General features: G+C 37.6%; 1 protein-coding gene across 10 annotated transcripts in view; it reads right to left on the bottom strand.

The window, feature by feature from the left end:
* The window catches only part of TUT4 (terminal uridylyl transferase 4), a 132,552-nt gene that overhangs the window by 34,754 nt on the left and 85,353 nt on the right, over positions 1-12,445 (bottom strand). For 9 of the 10 annotated variants that reach the window (XM_033226358.1, XM_033226354.1, XM_033226360.1 and 6 more), the window contains 6 exons: positions 10,547-10,633; positions 7,421-7,524; positions 4,402-4,459; positions 4,207-4,310; positions 3,822-3,911; positions 941-1,054 (listed from right to left, as the gene is read on the bottom strand). In XM_033226358.1, the coding sequence (XP_033082249.1) occupies positions 941-1,054; positions 3,822-3,911; positions 4,207-4,310; positions 4,402-4,459; positions 7,421-7,524; positions 10,547-10,633 (557 nt within the window). The remainder of the gene's footprint in view (positions 1-940; positions 1,055-3,821; positions 3,912-4,206; positions 4,311-4,401; positions 4,460-7,420; positions 7,525-10,546; positions 10,634-12,445) is intronic. The other variant, XM_033226361.1, reaches the window with a different exon arrangement.

Genomic DNA, 12,445 nt, shown 5'->3' with positions numbered 1-12,445 from the left:
TGGGATTACAGGCACACACCATCACACCTGGCTAAATTTTATATTTTTAGTAGAAACGCGGTTTCACCATGTTGGCCAGGATGGTCTCGATCTCTTGACCTCATGATCTGTCTGCCTCGGCCTCCCAAACTGCTAGGATTACAGACGTGAGCCACCGCGCCTGGCCTATTTTGTGATTTTCTTCTTTGTCACGTTTATGTGAAACCAGAATATGTGACTCTTCCAACCAATTCTGATGCTTGTCTCCTAACTAAAAATAGTCACCATTCTAAAAAATTTGAATTGGATCCTCCCTAATGCCTACAAATCTACTTTGTGCCAAGAATCAGAAGGAAAAGATGGATGATTAATATCTCCTTTGTACCAATTTCAGAGAGTATAAATTGACTACAAAAAGGAACTTTATAAGTCACCAATTCTGAGTGAATGAGTATAATCTGTTTCTTTCAATGTACATTCTTACGTTTAATGTAACTGATATGACTTTAGAAGAGATAAGGAAGAGTTTCCCTGGGTTCATTCTAAACCAAAATTCACAAGGTTGACTAAAGCATACATAAGAATAAATCAATCTTCACTGCCAGGCAACAGGAGGGAAAATATTCTAGAAAGAAGAAACCTGTGTACTTGCATCTTGGAGAATATAAAATATATGAGTTTATGGCTGGCTACAAGAACTTCACAATCATCCACAGCACTCTAGGACTGTAAAATTTAAAAACGTTACAAAAGATATTGAACAGTTCTGTTGATCTAATATTCTTCTGGTAGTCTATATTCTCCTATAATAAATTTTTCAAAAAGATTCATTGTTTAATTATAGCATTATTGGAAAGAGAAAACTTAGGACATCGATGACATGAACCAAGCAAAATCTCCTGTGTTTAGATCTATTGTTTTCAAAAAAAAAAACTCGTTCATAGTTTTCTTAAACACCTACCTCTTGTAGAACTGGGATAACAGGTGGCTTTCTCTGCTGCAGAAAGTACAGCACCATAAGGATATATGCATATGAAGATAAACTTCCCCTGGAAGCATCCCCGATGTCACATCGCTAAAAAACAACATGATTGAAAACAAAACTTCAGAGTCTTACTCCATGCAGAATTATATTAAACATTCTGCCACATCATTTTTTTTAACCCATAGAACTGGGTTAAACTGAATTAAAAACAAACTGCACCGTCTATAATCCCAATACTCTGGGAGGTTGAGGTGAAAGAAAAGCTTGAACCCAGGAGGTCAAGACCAGCCTGGGTAACGCAGTGAGACTCCATCTGTACAAACAAACAAAAAACTACTACACATGATGTGGGGAAATACATACTCTCACACACTGCAGTTGAGAGTATAAATTAATACAAACACTATGAAGAATATCTGACAATATCACAATTACAAAAGCACATTTTCTTTGAACCAGTAATCCTGTTCTAAGAATGTACCCTACAAACATGCCAAAAAATATGTGAAATGACTAAGAAAGTTTTTTTAATTGTAGCACTATTGTAATAGCAAAAAATCAGAAATAATTTTAGGTTCATCAGTAAAGCACAGGTTTAAAATAACTAAGGACTATTCACATAATGGAATGGCATGCAGCCATTAAAAAAGAACTAAGTCCCTGATGGTCTAGTGGTTAGGAAAAACATCTTTTTTAATAAATAAAAAATAAAAAAGAACAAGGAAGCCAGACATGGTGGCTCATGCCTGTCATCTCAGCACTTCGAAAGGCCGAGGAGGGTGGATTGCTTGAGCTCAAGAGTTCAAGACCAGTCTGGGCAACATGGCGAAACCCCGTTTCTACAAGAAATACAAAAAAATAGTTGGGCGTGGTGGCACACACCTGTAGTCCCAGCTACTCAAGAGGCTGAGGTAGGAGGATCAATTGAGCCCAGGAGGTAAGGTTGCAGTGAGCCATAATCACACCACTTTACTCCAGCCTGGGCAACAGAGTAGGATCCTGTCTCAAAAATAAAAATAAAGGCCGGGCACATGGCTCACGCCTCTAATCACAGAACTTTGGGAGGCTGACGTGGGTGGATCACCTGAGGTCAGGAGTTCGAGACCAGTCTGGCCAACATGGCAAAACTCTGTCTCTGATAAAAATGCAAAAATTAGCCAGGCGTGGTAGCAGGCACCTGTAATCCCAGCTACTCTGGAGGCTGAGGCAGGGAGAACTGCTTGAACCCAGGAGTGGGAGGCTGCAGTGAGCCGAGATTGTGCCACTGCACTCCAGCCTAAACGACAGAGCAAGATCCCATCTCAAAAAAAACATAAAATAAAAATTAAAAAAAATAGGGGAGGGTGACGAGAAGGGGGAGAGGGGAGGAACAAAACCTGAAACAATCTTCAGACTTTTTCCCTTGAGCAAGGATTTAGCTTACATCCATATTTAAAGGGGAATGGGGTGATTTCATTAACAGAATTCTATGTAGTTAAAACAAAACTGTCATGTTAGAGTTACCTTGTTAGGCAAATCTAGAAAAGTATGCATATCAAATCTTGTATGTAGTATGTGCCTGAATGCTTTTCTAAGATACACTCTTGTCTAGAAAGACATGTACAGGAATATCTTTAAAAATATGCTTTCCAGGCTGGGCGCGGTGGCTCAAGCCTGTAATCCCAGCACTTTGGGAGGCCGAGGCGGGTGGATCACGAGGTCAGGAGATCAAGACCATCTTGGCTAACATGGTGAAACCCCATCTCTACTAAAAATACGAAAAACTAGCCAGACGTGGTGGCGGGCGCCTGTAGTCCCAGCACTTGGAGGCTGAGGCGGGAGAATGGCGTGAACCCGGGAGGCGGAGCTTGCAGTGAGCCGAGATCGTGCCACTGCACTCCAGCCTGGGCGACACAGCGAGACTCCGTCTCAAAAAAAAAAATATATATATATATGCTTTCCAGTCAGGCACAGTAATCCCAGCACTTTGGGAGGCCAAGGCTGGAGGATCACTTGAGGTCAGGAGTTTGAGACCAGCCTGGCCAACATGGTGAATCCCTATCTCTACTAAAAATACAAAACTTAGCCAGACGTGGTGGTGAGTGCCTGTAATCCCAGCTACTTGGGAGGCTGAGGCAGGAGAATCGCTTAAACCCAGGAGGCGGAGGTTGCAGTGAGCTGAGATCTCACCACTGCACTCCAGCCTGGGCCAAAGAGCAACAATAACAACAGCAACAATAACAAGAGCCTTCCTATTAGAAAAAGGAAGTTTTATGAAATGAAAATCTGACCAAGTTTCTCCCCTACTAAAACTCTTCCACTAACACATTAATAAAATTAATCATTTTACTGAGCAGCTACCATAAAGCAGGCACTACAATGAACTAGGGAAACAGAGGTCCCTGTCCTCATCTAGTTTACACATTTAGCAAAAGAACAAGAAAACTAAATTCAATGTCATAACAAGTGTTATAATAGGAGAAGCATAAGGTATTACTGGTATTGTTTTGTTTTCTGGGTCATAAAAATTTATCACTAAACTCAAATATAAGATTCCTTAACTCAGAAATTCTTAACTAGGATGATATGCCAACTCCTATGCCTGGGGTTGAAAATCACTGCATTGAAAAATTTTACTGCTGAGAAACTGACTGGTCAGTTGCACATGGGAATAGAACACATAGAGGAAAAAAAGACTGAGAGCCACCCTACTCTGATAGGTATCAATTCAACCTATATAATACTGAAAGTTTCTTTTTTTAAAAGCTCAGATAAACAAAATTGAGACAATATATTTCACAAATCTGATATTAGTATGCTTCACTTTAATTATCATAAGCATTACTACAAAGCATATCATTAATTTCTTCATAAATACCTTAGCAAACACTTTCATAGTATATCCCAAATACTGCACTCTAGGATCAATAGCTGCATAAGTAGCTAACATTCTTGTGTTATGTTGAGCCTGAAAAATAATTACATATTTGAAAGCATTTCAAATTTCTTAAACTTAAACTACAAATCAGATTTTAAAATGTAATACACTCCAAATACAGAATATACAAATGTAAAATGTAAAATACCTAGTAGTGAGTCAAACAAAAACTGACCTTCAATCTAAAGGAAGTATCAAGATAACTAGTAAAATACTTTTTCCTTATACTGTTCACATTTGAAAGTTTTAAACATAAAGGTAGAGTCAGTAATCTGTAAACTTTTAAAATGAAAAGTATATACACAGCCCATAAAGATAAACTTACCAATGTATTATATAAACTGATATCGCCTTCTAACCCACTTCGTCTGTGTTCAAATTTTACTATAGGCACTTTGGCAGTAGTTATAGGCAAAATGTTTCTTAAACCTAATTAAAAAAAAAAAAGACTTCAGTAGGTTAAATAATTTTCATATATGCTAAAAAAAATTCTTTTGTTTTAAAGATTTAAAATTCATACCTGGATGTCTCTTAAGAATTTTTGCCAAATTTTCAATTATTTCCTTACAATTTAATTTCTAAAAAACAAACCAAAAAATAAAGGTTTGACTCAATTTCACCTTGTGCAAATTCTACTTTAATCTAGGCATTTAATAGTAGCACTTAAAATTTCCAGCCATAAAGTCCTATAACAACATTGCTACTCCAAGTAAGTGATTCATAGACCTACAGTATCAGCATAATCTGGAAACTTCATAAAAATGCAGAAACTGAGGACCCTCCCCAGTCTACTAAATCATAATCTGCATTTTAACAGAATCTCAAGGTAATTCACATGCAGATTAAAGTTTGAGAAGCACAAAGACAGGAGAAGAATACGGTTTTCAAAAAGTGAATAAACAACTACAGGTGAGTTTGGAGAGGGCAAAACAATATAGTGATAAAGGACATAGGCTCTGAATTGAGACAAACTTGGATTCAAATCTTAAACTAAGTATTGATTAGCTGTGTGACTGACCAGATGTTTAACCTCTCTGAGCATCACATTACTATTCTATAAAATCAAGACAATCACAAACTCCTGTCCTGCAGAGCTGTTGGGAGGATTACATGAGATTATGTATGTAAAGCACTCAGCAGAATGCCTGGCACAAAATAAGCCTTTAAATCTGTGAGTTATTTATTATTATTATGTTGATGTGGAAAAGAAAGATACTCCTATTATCACCAGCACCTATTTCTCCAAGGAAATTCTTACCTCTGTAAATGTAAATGTGTTACTGTTGTAAAAACCAGAGACAGCAGATTTGGTATGGTAATGATAATCATAATACATAATGATTATGGCATTAAAAATTTACTGGAAATAGCTGAAGGGTATAAACATCAATCCCAAGAGTTATAAAGTAACTTCCATTTTTCCAACATGTTCTTTTTAGCTACATGAGAGCAGGAGCCATTGCAGCTAAACCAAAGGATTTCAAAGAAACCATTAGTTACTAATTCACATATGATAAAATTAACAAAGGAGGTAATTTTTCTCTTTATTATTCAAGAATACAATTATGCTAAATCTTAAAAGTTTCAATTATGGCTCATCTGAAAGAAAATGATTTATTATTTTCATTGTTTCAACTTCCCAGTAGGAATGGCACATATTATATATAATATACAAACCCTTAGTGATTAGAAGTTTAATTAATAAATTTTACATAGAAGATATCTAAACTCTAACCTCTTTCCTGGGTAAAAAAATCATTTCCTATTCCCTCAATTCTTACTCTTCAGAATGGAGAAGGGCAGCCACTTTCCAAGTAGGTGGCTCTAAGCAGAATTTAGTAAAGGAGAACAAATAAAATACTTGCAACATTTCAGTTTCTTTATAAGACACCAGAAGCAACCTCTTATGGCCAGAAATAAGTCATCACTGCCATCTTTACTCCGGGTCTAACAATTTCAAAACCACCTTTTGAAAGAATGATTTTAGAAAAGCACACTATTCTGCTAAATTCTTTTATAACGTAACAGAGGCGATACTGACACCACTACAGATGCCAGAAGCTGGGCCTCACCCCAATCTTGCAAGCAGTCCCTCATTTTAAAACATAAATACCAATAGCTAGGCTGGTAAAGGACTGAACATCTGCAAGGATACCCTCCTTTGCTAGTTGCCGTTGAGAAGGCCTGGGACACTTCTTCCCTGTCCAATCAGTCCTTTTCTTCCCTGGAGCTTGGACAATCTCCTTCCCACTATTAAGCCTGGTATACAAAAAAGGAAAGCGTAAGTACCCACTCTCACTGCTGAAATTGCACTTGGGGAAGGTCTGCTCCTGGCATCTCACGGTGGAACTCAGAAAACTATCAGTTTCAGAAAGCAGTGATTAGGTTCTACAGTACTATTAGTACTATATTTCAGCTACATTATGGGTTAAAAAAATTACAGAGAGGCAGTGAGATACAACGGAAAGAGCATGAATTCTGGAGTCAGACAGACCTGGGTTACGAATCCCGGCTCCAACAATTACTAGCTGTGTGAACTTGGACAAGTCAGTTTATCTTTCAAAGCCTCAGTTTCCTCATCTGTAAAATGGGGGAAATAATACCTACCTCGAAGGTGGTTGTAAGAATGAAATGAGGTAATGTATGTAAAAGTGTATACTGGGAACTCAATAAATGTTAGTTCTCCTCCCCGCCCGAAATGAGTTTCTAAAAGCTATCTTGGCATTTTATTTATTTATTTATTATCTTTTTGAGACCAAGTCTCACTCTGTCGCCAGGCTGGAGTGCAGTGGTGCGACCTCAGCAACCTCTGCCTCCCGGGTTCAAGCGATTCTCCTGCCTCAGCTTCCAAGTAGCTGGGACTACAGGCGTGTGCCACCATGCCCAGCTAATTTTTTTATTTTTCGTAGCGACGGGGTTTCACCATGTTGGCCAGGAGTGTCTCAATCTCTTGACCTCATGATCTGCCCACCTCGACCTCCCAAAGTGCTGGGATTACAGGCATGAGCCACCATGCCCAGCCCTTAGCATATCATTTATAACATTGCTTCTATGGAAAAAATTTTATTTGAGTGGCCAAAAATTATAACTAACTTTTAGAACAAAACCAATTATAAATTAGATGACCACCTGTATTTACTACCTATAGTAATACAAAGACGTCATCTAATGAAAGAGATATGAGAAGACAAAATATGAAAGATCAATGTTCACTACAAAACTGAAGCATCAGCTTCTCATTGGCTCTGGTGAAAAAATTCCCACTTTGTGATATATTAACTTTTTCCCAAAATTCATTACAAATCACTTGTAACTCTCAGTCACATGGTTTTTGTATCATAAAACTACTGAAACGCTTTTAAGATTTCAATGTCTTCTAAATTGAAAATGCTATTGTTTTCATATTTCAAACACTTATTTTGCTAATATATGTATACAAAGAGTGATACCACATTTTTATCACTATCACATACAAAAATAAAAATAGAATCATCACTGGGAGAAAATAAATTTACATAACGCTTTCCAAACACTCTTACCTCTGCATTTTCATGGCCTTCCAGGGTCATACAAATATCCAGATCACTATCACGAAATCCAAATCCATTCTTAGAAGAGCCAAATAAGCACAATCTTGCCTTTTCTAAGCAAAGGAAAACAAAGTCCAAAGTCTTATTATTAGCAGAGAGGAGGAGTCTTCTATTATCTACTAATGACCTAATACAACATACTCTCGTCATTTTCTATGATTTAAATTACCTATTACTGGAAGAAATACTGAGAAATTCCAAAATATCTTGAGCTCAAGCTTTTGCCCAAGTTCCCATACCCATGTACCCAACTGCTTTTTCCAATTTTCCACAGACATCATAAATTCAACATCAGAACTATCAACTTCACCCCAAATCTATTATTATTTCTATTATCACTGTTCTTAGCAAATAGTACCATCATGCACTCAGTTGCCCACATCAGAAATACAGGTGCAATACTTAGTATCTCTCTCTCAATGTCCACATCCAAACAATCATTGAGACTTTTAGCTTTTTCTGACTTAAGTAATAAATCCATCTGCTTTTATACATTCTCAACATCACTACCAATAGTTAAGATCAATATTTGAGGACTGCCCTCTTAAAAATAAATTAGTTCTTTTAAAGCACAATTCATGTAGGTTTACAAACACCACCTTAGTATATGATTCTCTTCCAAAAATGAGTAATTATAGTCCACGTGATACAAATTATGATAGGGTTACCCTTCAGACTCAGTGTCATCTAATAACAGCCACCATTTCAAATAAGCTATGGTTTAACAGAGTTGGATTTTTCTTCCTATCACTTTTTTTTTTTAAGAGACAGGGTCTTGCTATGTTGCCCAGGCTATAGCACGGTGGCTATTCTTAACAGGCACAATCACTATACACCACAGCCTCGAACCCCTCGCCTCAAGCAATACTCCCACCTCAATCTCCCAAGTGGCTGGGATAACATGTGTGTGCCACTGGGCCTGGCTCTTCCTATTAATTCTAAAGTAGACTACACATTTAGATAGGACATTTATACTTTCAAAACTAAATACCCCCATCCAGTTCTGACGCTCTGCTTGAAATTTCAATGATAGCTGAGAGGCAAAAAAGAAACTATACTCATCAGCAAATAAAAATGAGCATGAGTTTTATATAATAGAGACTTAGATTTGGTCAATACTTTACATACTCCTATAATCCCAGTGTTTCAGGAAGCCAAGGTAGGAGGATCATTTGAGGTCAGGAGTTTGAGACCAGCCTGGGCAACATGGTGAGACTTTGTCTTTACAAAAAAATTTTAAAAGAAAAAGAAAAAGAAGGCGGGGTGCAGTGGCTCATGCCTGTAATCCTAGAATTCTGGGAAGCTGAGGTAGGTGGATCACTTGAGTTCAGGAGTTTGAGACCTGCTTGGAAAACATGGTGAGACTCCATCTCTACAAAAAATAATCTGCTGGGTGTGGTGGTGTGTACCTGTGGTCCCAGCTTCTCAGGAGACTAAGTTAGGAGGATCGCTTGAGCCTCAGAGGTCAAGGCTGAACCCTGATGACATGATCGCACCATTGCAGTTGAGCCCAGGTGACAGAGCAATATCCTATTTCACACACATATATATATATGTATGTATATATGTATGTATGTATTCTTTTTTTTTTTTTCTGAGACGGAGTTTCCCTCTTGTCACCCAGGCTGGAGTGCAAAGGCATGATCTTGGCTCACTGCAACCTCTGCCTCCCGGGTTCAAGTGATTCTCCTGCCTCGGCGGAGTAGCTGGGACTACAGGCATGTGCCACCACACCCAGCAAATTTTTGTATTTTTAGTAGAGACGGGTTTCACCATGTTGGCCACACTCGTTTGAAACTCCTGACCTCAGGTGATCCACCTGCCTCAGCCTCCCAAAGTGCTGGGATTATAGGCGTAAGCCACTGCACCTGGCCAAAAAAAATGTTTTTAATAAAAAGTAAATTAGCCAAGCATGGTGGCACACACCTGTAGTCCTAACGACTTGGGAGGCTAAGGCAGGAGGATTGCTTGAGCCCGGCAGTTTGAGGCTGCAGTGAGCTATGATCATGCCACTGCACTCCAGTCTGGACAACAGAGTGAGACCCTGTCTCTAAAAAACAATAATGATAATATAATTTTTTAATTAAAAAATACTTTGTTTTCAAATACTTTTAAATGTAATATATAGCACATAACAGGTCATCTTGTAAAAGTACAAATTCATTTGGATTGTAAGTCAACTTTTATCCTTTTCTAAAATATTTAGTCACAAAAATCTTGATTCTTCATCCCCACGCCCAAAACTTACTCTTCCTGCTCTCTCTGCCTCTGTTATATAGGACCACCCACTGTTACTGTTATAGCAAAAACCTTGAAACCATCCTTGATTTCTTTCTCTCATGCCTCATATTTTCCATCAGCAAATCCTGTTGGTTCTAACATCAAAATATATCCCAAATCTGACCACTTCTCATCTACTCTGGCCTCACACAGCAGCCTCCTAAATGTTCTACTTGCTTCTAGTCTTATAGCCCAGCAACCCATTCTCTCAGATCATGTCATTAATTAACTAAAAATCCTCTAAAAGATTCTCATTAGGTACTCAAAATAAAATCCAAAGTCTTTCTACCAACCTCCATAAGGCACTAATGACTTAATTCCTAGACCACCTCTCTGACCTCTTCCATACATTACAATCTACCTCTAGTAATCCACTCCAGCCACACTTACTTCCTGGCTACTCCTCAAATACGCCAGACATAATCTAGTCTTGTTCCATCAACAATGTTTTCTCCTTGGATATTTATATAACTTGCTCCTTCATGTTATTCAGGATTCTGCTCAAATGCTACCTTATGAGAAAGGCCTATCATAACACCCCATCACTTCTTTTATCTCCCACACATTTAACAGCATGTATTATTTGCTGATATAATATTATATATTTATTAGTCAACTGTTTGTCTCCCCATTTGAAACATAAGCTTCATGAGGTTTCATCTCTTTCATTAGAATTGTATTCCCAGCAACTAGAATAGTACTTAACACATAACATTCAATAAGTATTTTTAAATAAATGAAACTCAAGACATGACTACAGCAAAAACGCAATAAATTTTTTAACCTATGACATACCATCATATTCTTTTTGAATAAACTTTTCCAAGCCAATTAAAATTTGCTCCCTGTTGTGTTGTTCAGAACAAGGTGGTGATAACTCATCTGGGTTTACAAAAAGAAGAAAAAAGGAAAAAGAAAAGTAAGGAAAACGGAATCTGAAAACATGTTCAAGTTTTTACCCTAAAAATTTTACTTACAGTTTGTTCATTATTTGTTGACTTCTCTGACTTTAAAACCAGAAATGTTACTGGGGAAGGGTCTGGGAGATAGAAGGAAAAAAACTGTTTTTCTGTTTTAGCAACCCAAGGGAAGAAACGAAACAGAAAAATAATTTTTAAGATATATATATATATATATATGAACATTTCACATGATCATTTTCTGTATATCTACAAACCTATTTACTTCTCCATTCTCCCCATATCCATGCTTATTTTCCCATCTGTTAAGATCTGTATTCATATTGCTACACTAGGCATCTGGCCCATTCAAATTTAACAGTTCCCTCAAATGCCTGGTCAAAATTTCTATCTTCCCTATAAATTGTTCTGCCTAACCACAGCCTTCAATGATCTCTCCTTAGTTTCACTTCTTTAGTTCTTCAAACTGCGTGCCATAGTCTAGTACCTGATTTATTTTGTCCTTTTGGTTTTCTAGTTATTTCATTTATATTCATCTTATTTTTCCAAGTAAGTCCATATATTTCTTAAGAACAAAGTCTTTTTTTCCCTATCTCTTCCAGACTTATCCCCAAAAGTTAATACAGTAACAGGAACAAAGCAGTAATTTATTAAGAATTTGTTATAATGAATTAAACTAATATTCAGCTTTTTAAAAATAAATGCAGTTAAGGGGAGTTAAATAAATGAAATTCATGTAATTTGTTAATTTGTTTTTAGGGCAGTGAAACTATTCTGTATGACACTCTAATGGTGGACACATGACACAGTGCACTTGTCAAAACCCACAGAATTTTGCAGCACAAAGAGTTAGCCTTAATGTATGCAATTAAAAAAAAAATCAACTAGGAGGTTAGGGATCTCAGGATGTAATGTAGACTGTGACAAAATAATCTCTAACTGTATTATAAATGTACGAAACAACTTCACACGAGGGAGTGGGGGGAAAGGTGCTGACCTAAGTAAATCTGAAAATGAGTGGAATCAGTAAGACGAAGAAATGATACATAAGCACTGTACTCTAACTAATAAAGTTGTTTCCCACAGGGGTATTGATTAACAGTTCCGATACTGCTATATATATGTACTAAAATGGAACAACTTAAAAAATGAATAATAGATGGTAGGAAACAGGCTTCTCACTGCTGGAGTGGGAGTTTACATATACGCGTGGCTAAAACGAGCCATGTGGTAATGGGTTAGAGTTGGATATACCATTACGAAATCATGTTTGGTTTAATACAGATAAGACGGCTACATATAGGCTGTGCGCGGTGGCTCACGCCTGTAATCCCAGCACTTTGGGAGGCCGAGGAGGGTGGACCACGAGGTCAGGAGATCAAAACCATCCTGTCTAACACAGTGAAACCGCATCTCTACTAAAAATACAAAAAATTAGCCGGGCGTGGTGGCAGATGCCTGTATTACCAGCTACTCGGGAGGCTGAGGCAGGAGAATGGTGTGAACCTGGGAGGCAGAGTTTGCAGTGAGCTGAGATCATGCCACTGCACTCCAGCCTGGGCGATAGGGTGAGACTCTGTCTCAAAAAAAAAAGATGGCTACATATAGAAATATTTACAGTAAGTTTATATACATAGGTTAGTATACACACACACATTTTCTTGCTCTGAGATGGCCTCGAAGCAACAACAGCCCAGTACCAGCAAGCACACCTAGTGTTTAGGTCTTAGTTTCTAATATCATTCTCCAATAAAAGGAATCACTGCTCCTTGGA

Source organism: Trachypithecus francoisi, unplaced genomic scaffold (genome assembly GCF_009764315.1).
Source record: "Trachypithecus francoisi isolate TF-2019V2 unplaced genomic scaffold, Tfra_2.0 Lachesis_group12, whole genome shotgun sequence".
Taxonomy (NCBI): Eukaryota; Metazoa; Chordata; class Mammalia; order Primates; family Cercopithecidae; genus Trachypithecus; species Trachypithecus francoisi.
This window is presented reverse-complemented; position numbering and strand designations above follow the sequence as displayed.